Here is a 21917-nt window from a genome sequence, read left to right as displayed (position 1 = left end):
TGAGTCATTTTCAGGTTAGTAAGCTAGACAGGTGGGATCAACGTTACTCCTAGTCTATATTAGTCACAGATTGTGGCCAAAACGTCCTGATCTCCCAAAAAAAATGGGAAAGCAGGCTGTGTGGAGGACACAAGCAGGCAAAAGGTGATAAACAGCAAATAAAACCATTAAGTCATTCTATATCTGACAGCTAAATTAAAGGTTGGGATATAGCATTTTAATGTTCCCCAGTATAATCTAAATAGTTTTAAGAAAGTAGAAAAGATAGGCAATGTAAATTAAATATTGTAAGATTTTAATTAACTACCTCCGTTACAAAAACTTGGGGTGGAACAACTTACAGGCATGCGTTGCTTAACTAACATCCACGATACGTTCTGTGAAATCGGACGTTATGTGATTTGGACGTTGTGCAAACACCATATTATATACTTAGCTAACGTACCTGTATTGACTAAATTCAGTGAAGCCGATCCTTTAACAGCTTCGAGAATTTTTTCTTTGTTTTTCAGGATCGTTGTGTTTGTCGAGTGTGACATGCCTAGATCCCAAGCAATAACATTCACTGGTTTTCCACCTTCATATTGTTTAACAACCTTTTGTTTCACCTCCAAATCAATACTTGTCCTTTGCCTCTTGCTGCTGCTATCACTAGGAGTGGTTTTGCTGCATTTGGAAGCCATGATGTACTTTACGGTAATATTTTCGAAAGACGCGCGATCCACAAGATTGGTTACGTCCGCTACGTCATGTTCTCTGATTGGGACTATGGATATATATACGATCGGGCGTTGTCTGAATGGATGTGAAGCGGTGCACACCTGTACAGTTGAGGAAAAATAAATGTGATATCATTTGGCTACCAAGCGGCATATCCCAAAGAAAAATATTGATTATTTAATCTTCTCTATTCCTTCCGTGTTCTCTCTGAATTTAAATTTATTTTAATTTTTACAGGAAGAATGCGAAGAGTCAGGAGGCAACTATATGCTCAGTCAACTGCACCAGGACAAGGATTGGTATGGCAATGGGAAAACGATGAAGGTGGATGGACAGCCTATGAAACAGCCATTTCTATTTTCTTAGAGGATTGCTTCACTGGAAGACAACAAGTAGCTGATTTAGGGAACTTCGGATACAACTATATGGTGGATTTGGCCAGTCTATGTCAGATAAATAGAAGTACTGGATTCCGGAGACGAATTCAAAGATGTTCTGATGCACCATATCCACCACTGCACAGAGGTCAAAACTGTTCTTGTCATCAGTGCCTACCTTATGTAGCCTCAGGACCTATTTTAAATCGTAGTCGACATACTCCCTACAACTTGGCAGGACCTTCTCAACAGACTTCCAGCAGGTCCTCTCAGATCATGTCTCCTAACCACGGATACTTTCCTTACAGTAAGAGAACAGTATCTGTGGGTCCAGTTCCCACGGGAAATCTACATGGGCCTTGCTCAGCAATAGCTACAACAGGGTTACCTACAGCGTCCATTTCACATGTCACTAATGGTTCAAGGTATCGTATTAAAGCTTGAATGCACTATATTAATTTGCAGTTCCACATGATATAGCAGAACATAGTTGGCATGAACCTTACTTTAAGCTTCATGTGGAAATATTGAGAATAAGTTGGTGATGCACTCTGGGTTCAGGGGATACAAATCAATGTTTTAACACATCTTGTGTCTGCTCAGTTTGGTAGCAAACTATATGGTTGTGTTCTATAGCAGCCTGATTTTTGCTATGGATATGTAGTGTGTTCAAACTAAAATGCTCCATCTTTGTGACACATCTGCCTTAAATGTGCTTGCAACATCTTGCATTCTTGTAATGCCTTTCAAAAGTTCAGAGTAGCTATATCAGATATTGGTCAAAGAGGAAGATTTTATGGAGTATCTCAAGGGAAGTTATTATATGTGTGTATCTCGTATATAGTTTTCACTGATTCACTATTGGTAACTAGGTCTTTTTAGCTGCCAGAGCCTTGGCTCTAAACTTCCCTAATTTTTAATATGTATATATTAAAAAAAAATTGGAAGTTTAGAGCTAAGGCTCTGGCAGCTAAAAAGAAGTCTAGTTGCCAATAGTAGATCAGTGAAAACTAAAGATGTGTGAGCCAAGGCATAATTGGAGGAAAGGAGAGGGTATAGGGGGAAGCAGAATATTGATTAGAGAGAGGAACACTTTTTCACAGTCAAATATTTTCAGGTGTGGAACCAGAATAGACTGCTGCACATGGAGTTTGGGGTGAATTAGTTAGGATATTCTCTTTTTAACACTGATGCTTCAGAGATCTTCTCTAGAAAAGTTTACTTGTACCCAGGAGAAAAGGGGTCCTGAATTAATGATTGCATGAAGACTTTTCAAAGATGAGCAAAACATTTCTTCTGGAATCTTGCAAACATTTAAACTTGAACTGGTATATTTTATGTTGCATTTATTAATTCCTATGATGTTAGTGTTGCCATTTATTGACATCTCTAATTACCCAAAATTAAGAGAACAGAAACCAGCCACTTTGGTCTAGATCGAGATAATAGAGGGAATAAGGATGGCTGATTCCTAGCCTGAAATTATGAGTGAAAAAGATGTGGTTTTATGACACAAACTTGGATTTTAAATTTCATATTTAGTTCATTATAATTAAATTGCCCAACCATTGTGATGGGATTCAAATTCATGTATTCAGATGAATAATCCTAGCCTCTGGATACTATATCTTTGTATTGTCGGGGATCTCATTGAACACACATTGTTCCTAAATATAAATATATCCTTGACTGTGAGGTTCATGGAATAACTCCCAAGTTGTGAAAGATAACATCTGAGTATGTTTTGTCTGGGAGGCATTGGTGAGAGCATGAATATTCAGTGTTAACAGTTCATTTTTCACATTTGATAACGTTACTGATAAGAACTGATTATAACAATTTATGACACACTGAGGCCCAGGGAATCCAAATTCCAGTCAGAGACTTATTTGGATTTGACTAATTTTCCAGAAACATATTGATGACAATACTTGTGTTAAACTTGGTTCTAAACAACTATCTGCTGACCATTTTATGCAGGTAGTTTAAAGCTGGAAACTAACATATTTATGGTTAATTACTAAATGATTTTAAGTTATTCAGGGTGGTTGGTTAATTGGTAGGTAGAAACCCATTTGCTGCCAAATGGTTGAAGTCACTGGGAAAATCAGATGTCACAGTTCATACACTGTGTTCTGAGCAACATGATCGATTTCACAACATAATCCTGTGACCTACCAGAGCCAATGTGACAGAACTTGCTGTTCTGCCCTAGTGAAAGAATACTAGGTACTGGAGCTGGGGTAGTTTTATGCTGTTGTGTTCTGGAATAAAGTGGTCTTGTTTTTTTGAGTGAGTTTGTTTGTTTATACCAGGGGTTCCCAATCTTTTTTTATGCTTTAGAGCCATACCTTTAGCTGGGGCATCCATGGACCCCAGTTTGGGAAACCGTTGTTTAGGCTCTTAGCAATAATTACGCCTGGAGTGTCACTATTGAAGAGATTAGAAAAACTTGTACATTTGATAAATCAACATGTTCCTCATTGTTATACAGTACTGTGCAAAAGTATTGGACACCCTGGATTTTTGTATATACAGTTTGTTTAAAATGTTCATTCTTTTTAATCTTTTGCATTAGTGTGTCAGTAGAAAAGAAATTTTAGATTTCCAAACATTCATTTTTCAATATCTTAAATGTTAGGGATTGTTTTGTCAAAGAAAGAAACATTAAATAATAACAACAAACAACAACAGGAATTCTGCAGATGCTGGAAATTCAAGCAACACACATCAAAGTTGCTGGTGAACGCAGCAGGCCAGGCAGCATCTCTAGGAAGAGGTACAGTCGACATTTCAGGCCGAGACCCTTCGTCAGGACTAACTGAAGGAAGAGTTAGTAAGAGATTTGAAAGGGGGAGGGGGAGATCCAAAATGATAGGAGAAGACAGGAGGGGGAGGGATAGAACCAAGAGCTGGACAGGTGATTGGCAAAGGAGATATGAGAGGATCATGGGACATTAAATAATAGACCACTTTTCAAAATAAAAACCTGATTACTTTGTAGAGATATAGCCCAGTGTATGATTAAACAAATAACAAGCAGGTGCTAATGATCAATGACATGAGTTGAATGATAAACTGATTAACTGAAACAGAAATGGGTGTGGAAGGAATCAAGTTGGGCAAAGGACATTCAGTCTAAAAGGTGAGGGTGTGGCAGATGTGACAGTTTATCCTTCAAATCATCAATTCTTACACCACGCCAAAAATGAGCATAGCAACAAGACACAAGGTGATCATTCTGCATCAGCAAGATCTCTCCCAAGCAATAATTTTGTGGCAGACAGGAGTTTCAAGATGTGCTGTCCAAGCTCTTCTGAAGAAGCACAATGAAATGTGCAAGAAGAATGCAGTCGTTGGCCAAGGAGACTGAATGTAGCAGACTGATGTCCCTTCCAGCACTCCTGTCAGCTCTGAACTTGCACAGAAACCACTGCAGCACAAATACACCCCCTGTGCATTCCAGTGAAATCTTGTCAGAAGTGGCAGCCAAAAAGCCATACCTCTGAAGTGGAAACAAAGCCAAGAGACTCCCCTCTGGACTGATGAATCAAAATATGAAATTTTGGCTCAAACAGGAAGTTTGTCCATAGAAGAACTGGAGAGTGCTATGGCCAACCATGAGGCATGGTGGTAGTTCCCTGCAGGTTTGGGAGCTGCATTTCTGCAAATGGAGTTGGTGATCTGTTCAGAAGTAACGGAATCCTCAGTGCTGAGAAGTACAAGCAGATTCTTATCCATCACAGAACACGAGCAGGGATTGGTCCTAGCTTCATTCTGCAGCAGGGCAATGACCCCAAACACACAGCCAAGGTCATAAATAACTACCGTCAGTGAAAAGAAGAACAAGGATTTGAAGAACAAGGATTTCAACAACAGATGGTATTGCCTCCACAGAACCCTCATATCAACATGGAGGCTGTCTGGGATTACCTGGAAAGAGAGAAGTGAGACAGTCAAAGTCTTCGGAAGTACTTTGGCAAGTTCTCCAAGATGCTCCAGCTAGGTTTCCTATAATACAGTGTACCTAACAGAATTGATGCAGTTTTAAAGGCAAAGGATGGTCATACCAAATATTGATTCGGCTTTTTTAACTGGTCTATGTATTAATTTTTTGATATTTAGAAATGCTTCATTTCATTATTTTTGAAAACATCTTCACTTTACAGATTTTTAACGTGCCTAAGACTATTGCATGGTACTGTATACAGGGGGTTTTGGATTAATTTAATCAAATGCAATCAAAATCATTTCATTAGCTATTTGGGGAATAATTAGCTGATGATTCTGTTCTAAAACTTCAGTGCATTAATAGGCCATAAATGGTGATTTACTGACTTGTTTGTCTGTCCTTGAGACCCCTATGTTTTAGGATGCCATTGAGCAAACTATTGCCAAAGCAGCATGTGGTCTGTATTCGAGGTAAGGTATACTTATCTTGAAGTGTTTCAGAATTTACTAGATTAACACAAAAGAACTGCATGTGCTGGAAATCAGAAATAAAACTCTTGACAGCATTTGTCAAGAGGAAAAACAAGTAAAATTTTGCTCGTGACCTTTCATCAGCGTTAAAGCTTTCATCAGTTCTGAGGAAAGGCTATTGGCTTAAAATAGAGTCAATTTCTTTCTTTACAAATGCTGTCAGACTTGCTGGGTGTTTTCAGTTTTTATACTCAATTAATTCCTGAGATACTCTTATCTTTTACAGCAAGATTGATTAGCCTACTACATACTCTGAAGCCTAGAATATCTCTCTAAAATTTAAGAATGAGTGGGTTTGATTAGCTAGGAAAAGTGAAGGTTTTTCTTTTACTGTGAGTTTAGAACTAGGAGGCATAGTCTCAGTGTCTCAGTAAGAGTTTTAACCGCTTTGAGCTGAACAAGAATGTATGAATCATTGTAATTTATTCAGGAGAGGTGTGGATTCAAGTTTCTGATACACTTTTGAGGATTATTGGAATTTGGCAAGTAAATGAGAGTTGCAGCTGAAGTTTGACTGAGGCAGGCATTGAAGAGATTTTTGACTTGCTCTCAGGCGTGGGTTCATTCATGACTAGATTTCTGGAATACATGAGTCAAACTGCTGGAAGAAGGAAAGGTGTGGGTGGAAGGGAAGAGCTGTCAGCCTGCGTTCAATCCACTGTGGGTGCTTGCAGATAATCTCTTTAGAATGTCTTAGCACAGAACGAGGGTGAGAGGTGAGCACTGACATGTGGATTGTTATCCCTTGCTAGGTTAGGCTCATTCTTGCTGAGACTTTGTGCTTTTAATACATTAAACATTTCATTCCACATTAATCACACTGAATGGTGAAACTGACCTCTTCATATATTTCTGTGCTCATTCTCTCCTGGTCGGTGTATCGGCCTTCAGATTTGTTTCAATCACATCTTCATCTTGCCTCATCACCTGGTCATTCACACATGAGATCTTGTTGGTTACCTGCACAATAGGTAAGAAGGTGCTTTCAGACCTGTCCTGCTATCAGTTATTTCTTTGCCCGTGTTGCTCAGTAGTGTTGCAGCTGTAAGCTGGATATTCCCATGTGAAGATTCTTGACTGAGTGAGGAAAAAGCATTATTTTATCAGCCAATTTTTAGAATCAGTGAATTTGGCAAGAGACTACAGTGTGCTAGCAACTGCCTGGAGAAGTTTTGGAATTACCGTAAATTCCAGTGTATAAGCCGAGATTTTGGCCCTAAAGCTTGGTCCTAAAAGTTAGGGGGTCAGCTTATGAGAGGGTGCCAACTTTGGAAAAATGAATACACGGAAGACAGGTCGTATTTATTAGCTGTTTTTGAGTCAAATACAAAAGAAAGTGGGCTTATGAAATTTACACACAGATGTCAAACCACCGGGAATGACTGCAATGTCTGTATTTTCAGCTTTCAATGCTGCTTTTGTCTCACATGACGTGCGCTTTGAGCATGTCCCAGACAAGTAGCGACTTTTCCTTCCTAAAACCTTCGGGATGTGGACGCCACACCTCTTTAACCCACTTCAAGCAACCTACTTCGTCCATTCAGCTTTGTTCTTGAACGTAAACAACAACACCCTGCAGGAGTTTCTTTCTTTGGGAATGTTTTCCTCTTAAAAATCACTATGGCTAGTAGTTTGGTCCCATCAGCCATACATGTTAACACGACAGTAAAATGTTGCTTCTCGTGTCCAGTTGTTTTGGCAAGGACTGTTTCCTCCCCCTTCTGATTGACAGTGCGGTTGCCAGCAAAATCAAAGAACATAGGTGTCTCGTCCATGTAACCAAATCAGTGAGAGCGGGTAGGAATATGCCTTTCGATGCTTGATTACAAACGACTGGAAGGCCGTAATCTTATTCTCAAGGTCACTTGGCAACTTCTGAGCAATCTTTGTTTTTTTGTCTCAGCACAAGATCATGTCTATTCATAAATCAGGTGCACCAACTTCACATAGCTTTGAAATTTTTGCTGACCTTACTCTGTTTTTCGGCCCATTTCAACGCTTGAACTCGAATCATTTCTCTGGTAACAATGTATCCAGACGATCGCTGGTGATTCACCCACTCTGAAACCTTTTCTTTCAGTTCTGGCCACTGGCACGTTTTCCTGTGGTTTGCACATTTCGTCTCTGGCATTTCCCTCAGCATGTCCTCTGCCTTTCTCCACTCTCTCACTTGTTTCTCGTTTACACTAAACTTCTTAGCAGCCACAGGTTTATTCGTTCCTTTAGCAAAATCAACAACCTTCAGCTTGAAGCCAGCATCATATCGCATTCGTTTTAATCTTTTGTACATGGTGGTCGCAAACTCAGTATTGAGTACACATACTGATCCCGCCACCCCATCTTATGTTTTAATGAGATTACGATGGGTGCTAAATGGTTTCACGGGGGTTACATTTCAGCGGATTCTTTACTATTGGGAACCTAATCCAAAACCTCCCTCTCTGATTTATTTATTAAAAATTCGCTGTACAATGTGTAGGCCTGTTTTCTTAGCAGGTACTGGTTCACAAAATTTCCAGGTTCCGGATCCGGCAAAGTTGAGAACCAGCATGTGAGATCTTGTGATCTTTTCTGGTTAATCAAAAACCTTTACAAAAGGGGTCGGCTTATACAAAGGTAAGATGAAAAAGTCACTTTTTTAACCTTGAAAATGGGGATTGGCTTATACACCAGAATTTATGGTAATCAAATCAAATGATTCAGTTGAAGGTTCTTGTCTGTGGTAAGAACAGACAGTAAAATGAATGTGGATGTAGCAGCTTTTGTATAATATTTGTGGTTTTAGTGTAATTTGGTGCTTTTTGTATTTACTCAGTGGCCGGCTTTTAACATCACCTGACTTAGATTGAGCATCATCGAGCACCTTTGCTGTGTCTGCTACAACAGGCGGGATTTCCTGCTGGCGACCCATTTTAATTCTACTTTCCATTCCCATTTTGACATGTTGCTCCACGGCCACCAACACTGCCACAATGAGGCTACTCTCAAATTGGAAGACCGGCGCCGCGTAATCCGTCTGGGTAGCATGACATTGATCCTGTAAATTCTGGTCATTTCCCCCCCCTTTCCATTCTCCATTATGACTCCCCTCTTACAGCTTCCCTTTTCTTCACCTGCCCATTACCTCCTTCAATCAAAATGCCCTTATCCTCACCCTCAACTACCACCAAAATTTCCAGGCTGCATTGTCTGGCATTGTTTCTCTTCTGTCCTGATTTCTGTTTTCCTACCAATATAAAATTCTGCTAGCTCTGCACTGTTCTTGGACTGAGAGTTTACAACGCTGAGCTGTTATCTTGCCCTTTTAGTTCTAAATTTATGGGAGGAAGAGAGATTATAGAAAGCCAAGTGAATCACAGAATTGCTTTCACTGTTCATCACATCCTGTAACAAAACAACACATTCTTTTAAGAACCATTTAACAAAATAAAAATGTTTTCAGTTACTCCGGTGACAGTGGCGAATGAGCAAGACCTGAATTATCTTTGGAGTTTAGAGGCTTCACACCACAGAAACCGGCATAAGCTCCGGCCTGATGGGCCACAAGGCTCGGGACAGACTTTAACCTTTTAATCTTTAGAGGTCATATTCAATTCAAAGTGATGTTTCAGGGTAGGTGAGGGGGAGGCCAGCAGAAATGCTGATGTGTTTTGGGGAAAGGCTCTGAACTACTAACGGCCGATGGTATAGTTAAGGGATCAGAACTGAGAATTGGCCAACTGAAGGATATGCTGAATGAGGTCACTACTGTTGGCAGGAAATGTCTATTCTGGGGCCAAATCTACTGAAGATGATAATATACTGAAGTAGGCCATTCAATTCTAGCGTACTTTTCCATTCTTCAAAAGCACTTTCTTGCCCATGTCCCTTGATTATTCTAAAATGCAAAGATCTATCAATCATGAATTATGAATAAAAGAAATGACTTGACTCCGCTGACTTCTGGGCTAGAGAATACCAAAGTAAAGAAATTTGCCCTAGATTCCATCTTAAATTGCCCTGGTCGCACCTAGATGTCTCAGCTAAGGGAAATATCCTTCCTCTTATTCTGTCAAACCTTAAAAAAATCTGAATTTTTCAGCTGGGACAACTCTCAATTTTATAAACTCTAATGATAAAGGCCTTGTTTTCCCAACTCTTCTTGAATAATAAATAAATTTACCATTGCAAGAATCAATCTGATTAAGTCATTTCCATATTCCTTCCACAGCAAGTACATTCTTTTTCTGATAAGAAAACCAAAATTGGAACTCAGCTGTGTAACCTACCTAATGCCCTATATCCCAAGACGTCTTTACTCCTGAACTCAAACCCTTTTGCAGTAAAGACCATTATAGCATTTGCTTTCCTGACTGCTGCACCTGCATGCTATCTTTCAGTGACTTGATATATATGTACCTGCAAATCCCTTTGTTCTGGTCAATATTTTTTTTAACCATTAATAAATTTAAAAAACTATTAAAAAACCATTTTTTAACCATTTAATGATCTTCCTGACAGAAGATCATTAAATTGACAGCCAATATCCCCTCAGGCTCAGTGTCTAATACTAGGAGGCATGCATTTAACATGGTATGGAGAAAGTTCAAGGGTTGAACTTGGTGGTGGAGGCAGGTGTGATAGAAGCATTTAAAAAGCTCTTGTATACCTAGGTGAGTATAAAGGGATATGGACTATGAACAGGCAGAATGTGTGAGATGTCATTACCTTAATTAATTTGCCATAACATCATAAGCTGAAGGGCCTGTTCTTGTGCAGTACTATTTCATGAACCCTTTTTAAAGCATCATAAAACTCCAACCTGGCATCCTTGGCAATTGACTTATTTTCTAGATTTTTGAATGTATTCCTATTAATATCCCAAGACAATTTTAATTTTGTTTGATATAAATTTACCAGTGCAAATAGTTTCAAGGGTATTTACATTGAAAGTCTATGTTTCAGACTGAGGTACCCCAATTTTGAACTTCCTGTTATTTTATGGTCATTCTTTCTGTGGGCCCCTTTCCAATAATTACAAATGAACAATTTATTCAGTGGTAAATCTAAAATGGTCGATTCTCCTCAGTGTACCAAGGAAGGAATCTTGTGTAGATTCCAGACATTGCAAGTACTAATTAAAGTCCCCTATGATTACTATATTATTATTGTCGCATGTGCATCTAATTTCCTTATTTATTCTGCACCTTGCATCACCACTGCTATTTAAAGACCTATAATCAGCTCCCACCAATGTGTTTTGCTCCCGCTGCTGATTATCTCCTCTACACTAATTCTAACCTTATGGGGAAATAAAAACCAAAGCCAAGATCTTTCTAGCTAAATTGTAACATGTAAGACAGCATAAAGAAAGCTTAAAAACTACATGGAAAAACACAATAAAAAAAACATAATTTGGACCCTAATCCAATGAAATTTAGAGGTTCTTTAGACTGATAACTGGAATGGGCAGGCAGTTGTGATAGAATTCCTCAGGAATTTGGAGTGCGAAGGGGTGAATGAAATGTACAGGATCCTAGAGAGTCTAAAAGTCAATGTTGAGAGCAGACTTTGTCTTTTTGGAGAATCTGGAAACAGGAATCACTGTTCAAAAAAAGAATCTCCCAACCAAGAAGGTTCAATATTTTCTCTTGGAGCCCTTGGAATAGTCTTCCTCAAACAGTGAAGGCAGTCTTTGATCTTACAGTAGAGATGGGCAGATACTTGATGGCCATAGGGTAAAGAAATGACTATGTGTAAGCAAGAATGGAAAGTTGAGATAAAAATTCACATCAGTGAGCATTTTATTGAATGAAGGATCAGGCTTGAGGTACCAAATTGACTACTCTAAGTACTTAATGTGATTTGCTGTCTATAGTATACTGTTCAAGTTGCTGAGTTTGCATTGAGCAGAACAAAGGCAGACTGGGTGATTGAACTGCAGAGACATTCTGAATGTCTGTTCCATCTGTAGGCAAGGCTCTGAGCTGCACTTTCCCCTTCCATTTCCTTTTTGGTCATCTTTTTTTGGCTGCTTGTACTGTTGTTGTAAAGGTCAATGTAATATTAAGGAATAGCACTGCTATTTTCTATCTAGGCATATTATTGTCTTCTAGACTCAACACAAAAGATCAACAATTTCAGACAATGAGCTAGCTTGCTGCCCATTATGGCACTACCGTTTAAGGCAGCAATGGAGTAGCTTCCTCTCTGTTTTCACTCTATCAGGCATACGTTTCCTGGGTGGAGACACTAAGTATTGTTGCACTCAGGTGTAGAAGGATTCTTCATTGCTGTTTCTATAGCTATTTTGTTTTACCAGTCAGGGTTGTTAGCCCTGAGCTGATGCCTCAAATCTGGAGGACTGGTGGACCATTCTTAGTCTGTCTTCCACCCTTTGATCTGTTTGGCATGGATAACTCTACCAAATGCCAAAGCATGAAGCCCTGACTCCAGCCAACATAGCTCTCCATGTCATTGAGGCACACAAGCCACCAAACCACGACAAGGTTCTGTCCTCTTGGAGGAGGCAATGAGCATTTCTACCTTTTCTGTTTTTCTCTGATTACCAGCATCAGTATTGTTCACTGTAATTTCAGTTAATGTCTCAATTTCCTCTTTCATTGTTTTTGCTTTTGGTTAATTTGTCTTGTGCAGTACTTTACACTTTCGTCATTTAATTTCTCCTTTTTACTGTTTTTCTTTTCTCCTTCACCCTTTGCCTTAACGGTTATTTATCACTTAGTTTTTACAGTTCTAAAACAATGCCACTGACCAAAGGTTTTGGCTCTGGTTCTCTCCTCAGAGATGCGATCTGTCATGGGACATGTTTCCATCATTTTTTAACTATCTGTTTAACTTCTGTATCTTCTAGTCCTTCAAATATGAATTGGAGGAATTTCTGCAATCACCTGATAGAACATACTGTTGCAATAATTTGTATCTACATTGATGGCTGTAGTATGCTGTAATTTTTCCCTGTGTTTTTCAGCCCAGCGTTTGAGTATTAATGGATCTTAAGTGAAGTTGCCACCTCTGGGATATATTTGTTACTCATACCTATGTGGCAAACCAGTCATCTAGCACATTAACTCTACCCCATTGCCATCACCAGGGTATTGTGTACCTAGTCTTCATTGGTATTGCCAGTAGGAAGCCAGCACTACTTATTATTAAATATTTGGCTAGGGAGAGGTTCTTAAACCCTGATTTCAAATAGCAGAGAGATATAGAGAAGTAGTTCAAGTTTGCAACCAAGCAGCAAAAGATGTATAATACATATATGCCATTTTAAAATTATGTGCAATCAGCACGTGGAAGCATTTAAACTTGACTGAGAATTTTAAATTGGATGCTTTGCTAACGGATCCAGCGTAGATTAGTGAATACCAGAAACACTGGAAGATGAAAAGAAAGCTGAAGAGGAGAGTATTGGAGTAATTGTGCCAGAAGTAATAAGACTCATGAATGATAGTTTTGGCAACTGGCTGAGGCAGGAACAGAGACCAGTGAGTCCTAAAGCTCTCTTCAAGATTTAGAGCAGTCTAAAGGAGTAACTCTAAAGATATTATCAGTGGAAACATTTATAGCAAAGCAGGATGCTAGGTGGACAGTCTGGTAACCTGTGGTTAGACAGAGCTGGCTGTTGTCATTGTCCTTCAGTCTGGTTTTGTTTTTGGATCGTTTTTGCTGAAAGATTTTGTGGGTGATGGGGATCAAGCAAGGATTATTTGTGGAGGATGTCCGAGATAGCTCAGTGAAATTTGAAACGGACCAAACTTAAATCACCGAAGGATGCACGACAGCAGTGGCAGGGCTTGAATGCTGTCACCTCTTACAAAGTGAAACCAAGTGATATAGGTGACAAGGCTTTGAGCTCAGTACCTTTTATGCTCATTTTGACCATCAAAACATGGAGGCACCTTTACAAACTCCCGACAGCCCCCAGTGACCCTGTGATTTCAGTCCCTGAGGCTGATATGAGAGCATCCTTTGGGGGGTGAATCCACAAATGAGATCCAGCCCAGCGGAGTTACCTGCCCGAGTACTAAAGGCCTGTGCTGATCAATTGGCTGGAGTGTTCACCAATATCTCTAACCTCTCCCTTTGGTAGTCTGAGGTCACCACCTGCATCAGGCAGGCTTCAATTTTACCAGAGCCTAAAAAGAATGTGGTAACTTGCCTCAATGACTATCATCCAGTAGCACTTGTATTCAGTGAAATGCTTTGACAGGTTAATGATGAAACATACCAACTCCTACCTAAAAAGCCACTTGGATCCAATCTAATTTGCCTACTGTCACGACAGGTCAACAGCAGGTGCCATTTCATTATCCTTTTATTGAATTTTGGAGTATCTGGACAGCAAAGGTGCATACATCAGGATGCTCTTCTTTGACTACAGCTTGCCATTCAATACTATCACCCCCTGAAAACTAATCCATAAGCTTCAAGTCTGCGGTCTCAGTGCCTCCTTGTGCAACTGGATCCTCAATTTTTCTCATTTGCAGACTCCCTGTCAATTTGGATTGGCAACATCTCCACAATCTCCATCAGCACAGCTGCACTACAGGAGTGTATGCTTAGCCTTCTGCTCTACTCGCTTTATATTTATGACTGAGGCTCGGCACAATCCAGTGCCGTATTCAAGTTTGCTGAAGCATCACATACGAAGGAGATTGAAAACAACTCTCACTCAATGTCAGCAAGACCAAAGAGAAAACTGGAGGTCCATGAGCCAGTCCTCAGAGGATCAGAGGTGAAAATGGTCAGCAACTTTAAATTCCTCGGTGTTGTCATTTCAGAGGACGTGTCCTGAGTTCAGTATGCAAATGCAATTATGAAGAAAGCACGGCTCTACTTTCTTAGTTTGCAAAGATTCAGTATATCATCTAAAGTTTTGATAAACTTCTATAGATTTGTGGTGGAGAGTGTATTGACTAGTTGACTTATGGCCTTGTTATGGAAACACCAGTGTCTGTGTATGGAAAAGTTACAAAAAAACAGTAGTGGGTACGGCCCAGTCCATCACAGGTAAAGCCGTCCCACCACTGAGCATGTCTACACGGTGCATTGTTGTAGGAAAGCAGCATCCATCATCAGGGAGCCTCCACCATCCAGGCCGTGCTCTGTTCCTGTGCATTCAAATTGCCATACCAGACCATGATGCAAGCAGTCAGAGGTTATTGTAGAAAAAGAAAAGATCATGGTGTAGATGGCAAGATATTGGCATGGACAGATGATTGCCTTGCTAACAAGAATGAGAGTTTAGGTTTAAATGTGTTGTCATATGAAGAACGTTTGATTGCTCTGGGCATGTATTCACTAGAATTCAGAAGAACGAGGAGTGACATCATTGAATGGTGATAGTAGATGTAGAGAGAATATTTCCTTTGGGGGTATTCTGACAAGAGAACACAGCTTCAGAAAAGAGGGGTGTCATTTTAGAATGGAGATGAGGAATTTCTTTAGCCCGAGAGTGGTAAATCTGTGGAATTCTTTGCCACAGGAAGCTGTGGAGCCCAAATTTTTAATGTATATTTAAAGCAGAGGTTGATAGATCCTTGATTGGTCAGGGCATGAGGGATATGGTGAGAAGGCAGGGGATTGGGACTTAGAGGAAAAAGTGGATCAGCCACGGTGAAACAGCGGAGCCAAATGGCCTAATCCTGCTCCTATATTTTATGGTCTTGTAGGTCTTTTCCTGGTTGGTAATATGTGCCACAGGAATCAACTTTTTGCATTTTTGGATTAATTTGGATCAAGGCACAGAAGGCATGTCTGCTAATTTTGCTGATGTGGCAAAGTTGTGAAGAGGATGAATAAGACTGCAGGGACGCAGATAGGTTATGTGAGTGACCAAAGTGGAATATAATTTGGGAAACTGAAAAATTAGAAAAAGCATTATCCCAAAAGTGAGAAATTCCAGAGCTTTGAGGGGCATGATTTGTAAAGTGTGTATAATAGGTAAATGGGAAGTCTAATATAACATTTATTACTAGGTGAATTGAATACAAAAGAAGGTAAGTAATATTTCAGATATATGGAGCATGATTATAAGGCCATATCCCAGAAAATAAAAGGCCTAGAATGGAGATGGAGAGGATGTTTCAAATAGTGGGAGAGTCCAGCACCAAAGGGCACAGACTCAGAATATAAGGACATCCCCTTAGAATGGAGACGAGGAATTTCTTAAGCCATTGGGTGCTAAATCTGTGGAATTCATTGCCATAGGCAGCTGTAGAGTTCAAGTCATTGGATATATTTAAAGCGGAGGTTGAAAGGTCCTTGATTAGTAAGGGTGTCAAAGATTTTGGGGAGAAGTGAGAAGAATGGGGTTGAGAAGGAAATGAATCAGCCATAATGGAATGGTTGAGCACTCAGTGTGCTGAATGGCCTAATTTTCCTACCGTGTGACTCATGGTTGAGATGGTTTGTATTGTTATTTTCCAGAACACACAGCTGTTATCTGGACACCTATCGATAAAAATAAATGAATTTTGCTTATTTGCTACATATTCACACACATTCTGTGAGGATTAATTTTATTCCGCATTTCAAAGTGCAACTGGATAGCGCTTTGCAAATTCTGTAAGCGCTTTGCAAATTTTGTAAGAGTGAATTTCCATTACCTAAATGGCTGTAAAGCTGGGGTTGTTTGCTTATTGAGCTAGAAAATGCCAAAACACAACTAGAAATTTTCAAAAAAAACATTGTTTGTGTAATCATAAGATTTTTCTTTGCCAAGTACTTGTCCCCTCTTAATAGTTTGTGCAAACTATTTTTAATTTTAGTAGAAAAAGCAAATTACATTTAACACAATTCATTAGGGCAGGTCAGTCTCTGTGGCTTTGAGCAGTTTGTCTAATGTCTATTTATGTTTCATTTCTGTCCTATTGAGGTCTCAGTTTAGAAATATTAGAGAAATGTTCCTGGGACTGGCCTGTTCAACAGCTGGTTGGTGAGCAAAGTTTGGCATGTGCTGTGTCTCAGTCTCACAAACCAACACAAAATACACCTTTTTCATGTATGTGTACTTATTTTTACTTTGATGTGAAATTTATTCAAAACTTGGATAACTTTTTAAACTAGGATCAGCTGATGCACACTAGGTGTGAGCTTTAGTTCTGGAAAGTTGGAGGCAAAGCATTAAACCTTGAGCTATTGGACTAGGCATTTTAAGCAAACAATTTAGCTTCTAGCTCAGTTAGGAATGGAAACATTTGTTTACCCTCTCTATTCATGGTCCAAGGAAGGAATAATGGGACTAACTATCTGTTTCTGGTCACCATTCCTCCAGGTAAAGGGCTTATCTTTTGTTAACTGATCAATGTACAATTGAACTCTCCAATAATGCTCCCTGTTAGGTGAAGTGAATGAATTTTGGGGTGGGGGGGGAGAGAGGGAGGAAGATTGGCATAACCTGTTTGGTATTGTTTGAAATTACTGTACCTCTGTGCTCATTATTTTTATATGCAGGATATGTTATGGGTTGTTTTGGGTTTAATTATCCCTCAATTAACTTTTTTGACCCACCACACATGGATAGGTTCTCCTTAACAGCACTGCTTTCTTCACTGGATAATATTTTTATCTAATGAAGGAGGCATGAGCACTGGTGACTCCCTTGGTACACAAGTCAGCGAGTCTGGAGCTTGGGGCCTGATGGCTGAAGCCCTGGTTCTGCAGGTTCACTGGGTATTGGAGGCCCAGTATCTGTGAGGCTACTGGCAGCCCAGCGGTAGGGTTTCCTGGGGTTGGAGGGCAGTCTGTGTGAATGGGTGGGAGGGAAGAAAAGGGCTTGTGTTGCTGTTGTCGCTATGTTGGTGCCAGAATGTGTGGTAACACTTGCAGGCTGCCCCTAGCACATCCTTGAGTTGTGTTGGTTATTAACACAAATGACTCATTTTGCTAAAAGTGTGATATATGGAAGAATCTGAATCTGTCTTTATTGCCTATTGTGCAAGATCACTTACTAACATGAATGTTACTTCTCAATTTAATCTCAATCCAATGTGAAGAAATGCTGCTGCCGGTGTTTACAGCCAGACAAGTATTCCAGAGGACTGGGCTAACTAATTGAAAAAGCGGCGTTCAGATCTCACCTTGGCAACTTTAGAATTTAAATTCAGTCTTTCTCCTCTTAATCTTTAAATAATCTGGGATGTTTAAAAACAACTAGTGATTTACAATGAGCACAATACTGCCAGATTGACATTTAAAACAAGACATTATAATTACAATCACAAGATTCTGCGGATGCTGGAAATCTTGAGCAACACACAAAATGCTGGAGAAGCTCAGCAGGTCATGGAGGGTGAGGGGGGGAACTGGGGGTGGGAGAATAAATAGTCGGCATTTTGAGCCAAGATGGAGATCAATCAAAATTTATAAATTGCATCATATGCATCTTGCTGGATCATCCAGTGCAGTCCAGTCTGCAATACTGTTTAGCTGCATTGCAGTGTATCATTGCTCAAAGCCACACATCCCTTTTCCTGATTCCCCACACTAACCTCTCCCGCAACCATCCAGAAGTTCTGCTGTTCAAGACAAAAGACTAACTGTAAATATGGAAAAATCATATGTGGATCCAGCAACCACAAGGAAGCCTTCCTGGCCAACAGTTTGTATCTCAACTAAAACAGATTAGCAGGTTACTGATCTTTTATTTAGGGACACAGGGCAGAACGGACCCTTCCAGCCCAACGAGCCGCACCACCCAGCAACCCACCTACTTGACCCTAGCCTAATCACAGGACAGTTTATAATGACCATGTAACCTACTAACCGGTAAGTCTTTGCACCGTGTGAGGAAACTGGAACACCTGGAGGAAACTCACGTATTCACGACAAGAACGTACAAACTTCTTGCAGAGGAGCCAGAATTGAACTCCATACTCTGACACCATAGCTGCAATTGTGTCACACCAACCATAGCGTCCTGCTGTGTGTGTTTAATTACTTAACAGCAGTTGGTTTGAGGATGTGAGAGACATTGTAGAAATGCAGATGTCCTCTTTTCACTGTGCAACTGCTAATAACTTTCCACCACTAAAACTGGGGTGCCTGGTCATCTGGTATTCTTAAAGTATAATAAGTCACAACTGGGAGGAATTATTGTTTGTGTTCAATTGCAGTAATTTGAATTTTTTTCCACATTTTCCCAGCATTCCAGCATTACCGATACAGCTGAATGGTCCGACTAATGTGTTCCCAGCATTTGCAGGTAATTGTTTAACATGTTATTAAAACATAGAGATATTAAATAAAACTAAAGAGCCAAATCAAAAAAAACTTCTGCAAGAAGTTGAAAATGGCAGTAGTAATTCACATTGTGCGCGTGTATCTTGATGTTCACCAGCACCATCTGAATTCAATTAGGATAATCTCTGGGATGCTAAAATTGGTTTTAGCAGATTGAGAGGAGGGAATAAAATGAGATCAATGATTTCTTTTGATTTTTTGATCACTTTGTGTGTATGTGTAATATATGCACACGCTGGTCAAGGACAGTCTCAGACTGGATTGCCTTTTAATGTTTAATCAATTTGTATAAATAATTTATGATAAGGAGTGACTCTGCATGCAGCTCCATTGGGAATCATTAGATATTCCTGTTTAGGACTACTACAGCTGATATCCATGGACACAGCCACACGATGTGTGCAACCTCATTTTAAGTCGTTTTAAAGAAAATCTGAATACTCAACACTGGCAGATCCCAGACTGCAGACTTTGGTTGTGAGTGCTTTTCCCCTTTAAGAAAGCAGAAGCCAAGCCAAGCCAATCTATGGGTACGATTGAAACAGAGGCTTTGCTCCACTCCAACTATTGTGCTGGTAAATGTACAGTCTCTGGAAAATTTAAAGACCTCAGACCAAGATTGCTGTACTGGAGAGACATCAGCTACTACTGTGTGCATTGCTTCACAGAAACAGGGCTATTCCCCCATCATGTTAGATGTAGCACTGCAACTTGATGGCTTCACCATTTTCTGTAAAGTCGGGACAGCTCAGTCTTTTAAAGGCAGAGGAGGTAATATGCTTTATGATTAACTCATTGTGGTGCACAGACATGGCAGTTCTGTCTCAGTCCTGCTTACCCAACCTGGAACATCTAGCAGTTGGATGTTATCCTTTTTATCTGCTGAGGGAATTTTAACCCATCATCCTGGTAGTGGTGCACTTCAGGCACTGGAGGAGCTAAGCTCTATAATCAGCAAGCATAAAATATTGCACCCTGATGCTTTCTCTATCATTGCGGGGGATTTCAACCAGACCAGTATGAACTATCTGAACAACTACCATCAACATATCACCTGTGGAACCAGAGGAGCTAACACACATGGCCACCATCAAGAGCGTTTACCGTGCTAACCCACGCCCACACTTTGGAAAGTCCAATCACCTGGCTGTAGTTCTACGTCTGGTGTATGGGCAGAGACTAAGAACGTAGTGCCAATGTTGAGGACTAAGAAGATATGGTCAAGGGAGGCAGAGGAGTGTTTGGAGGACTGCTCTGAGTCAATGGATTAAATAATCAGGGACTCAGTTTGAATCTGAATGAATATGCCCTCATTGTTACTGACTACAAGACCTATGTGGATGAGTATGTCCTTCAAGAACATACCAGACATACCCCAACCAAAAGCTGTAAATGAATCAGAAGATTCATAGTCTGCTGAAGGCTAGATCTATGACATTCAAGACCAGAGATCCAGGACTATTCAAGAAATCCAGGTAATTCAAGAAATCAAGAATGAAAGGCTACTTTAAGAGCAAAAAATAACAATTCTGATTGTGGTTAGAGGTGGAATTAGATGAACGCCAGCTCTGGTAGGGTTTGCAGGCCATTTGTTACTACAGAGTGAAATCTAACGTTGTGAATAGCTGTGATGCTTCACTCCCAGATGAGTTCAATGCCTTTTATGTACACTTTAAAAGGGAGAATAAAACTACATCAATATGAATCCCTACGGCATCTGATGACCCTGTGATTTCTGCCTTGGAGACCAACATCAGAGCACCTTTCAAGACACCTCGCAAGTTGTCAGGCTCTGATGGTGTACTTGGTAGGGCTCTGAAAACTTGTGCCCGAGAACTGGCAAGAGCGTTCAAGGACATCTTCAATCTCTCACTGCTGCAGTCAGGGGACCCCACCTGATTCAAAAGGGTGACAGTCATACCAGTGTTGAAGAAAAGGGTTTGGTGCTTCAATAACTATCACAATGGCACTCCAATCAACTGGAAGTGCTTTGAGAGACAATGTTACCTCTAATTTTATTTCACAGCTGTACAAAATAGCCATTGCTCTGAGCAGGAAATTTTTACACTGTTACTGAGATGCAGTACAGAACAGGCCCGTCCATCCCTTCGAGGCACACTGACCAGCAATCCCCCAATTTAATCCCAGCCTAATAACAGGACAATTTGCAATGCCTGCCCAATTCACCTACCAACCAGTATGTCTTTGCACTATGGGAGGGAACTGGACCACGTGGGTGAAACTGTGGGGAGAACGTACAAACTCCTTAGAGGCAGCGGTGGAAATTGAACCTGGGTCACTGGTACTGCATTGTTTTCTAATATACATACTATGAATATTGAAAAATCACATTTTATATTGAGCGGTATGATGAAATGCAGTACAACAAAGAAAATCTTTCGTGTTTTGTAATCTTTTCTCATCTGCCTTTATTACACATCTATGATGGCGTCAGTGTAGATTTCTCCTTCTGGAAAACAAATTCTATATTTCTCTTCTCTCCTCCACCCTCCCCCCCCCCCCCACCAGTTCCTCACTCTGAACTTTTATCTCTTCTCACTGGCCTGTTGGTTTCCCCCCTCCTTCCCTTTCTCCTATCACATTCCTCCTTCTCCAGCAGTTAACCTTTCCCACCCACCTGGCTTCACCTATCATCTTCCAGTTAACCTCTTGCCCCTCCCTCCCCTGATCTTTTTATTCTGACGTCTTCCCCCATCCTTCAGTCCTGAAGAAGGGTCTCGGCCTGAAGAGTCTATAGATGCTGCCTGACCTGCTGAGTTCCTACAGCATTTTGTGTTGCATTGTCTATAAGCACTGTCCAGATTAAGTTTGCATCAAAATGTCTGTGTTCAGCAGGCTGACTATTTATTAACAGTGAGCTTCTGACTTCCATTGTTTATTGTTCAATTTTAACAGTGTTGTGAGTGTTTCAAGTTACAATGAAAATGCATTGACACTCTAAAATATTTCAGAATAAAGTTTGTGGTATATTTATTTAGAGAATTTATGGATTATATTCATTAACAATTATAATTACTTTGTATAAAAGAAAATTCCAGCTGTGTAGCAACAAAGGCTCTGTGAGGCTGCACA

The 21917-nt window shown here is 40.2% G+C and overlaps 1 protein-coding gene across 2 annotated transcripts in view; it reads left to right on the top strand.

The window, feature by feature from the left end:
- The window catches only part of dtx2 (deltex 2, E3 ubiquitin ligase), a 57108-nt gene that overhangs the window by 9539 nt on the left and 25652 nt on the right, over positions 1–21917 (top strand). For both annotated transcript variants that reach the window (XM_072243702.1, XM_072243701.1), the window contains exons 2-3: positions 958–1522; positions 18728–18786. In XM_072243702.1, coding sequence (XP_072099803.1) covers positions 958–1522; positions 18728–18786 — 624 coding nt within the window. The remainder of the gene's footprint in view (positions 1–957; positions 1523–18727; positions 18787–21917) is intronic.

This window comes from Mobula birostris, chromosome 25 (assembly GCF_030028105.1).
Source record: "Mobula birostris isolate sMobBir1 chromosome 25, sMobBir1.hap1, whole genome shotgun sequence".
Lineage (NCBI taxonomy): Eukaryota > Metazoa > Chordata > Chondrichthyes > Myliobatiformes > Myliobatidae > Mobula > Mobula birostris.
This window is presented reverse-complemented; position numbering and strand designations above follow the sequence as displayed.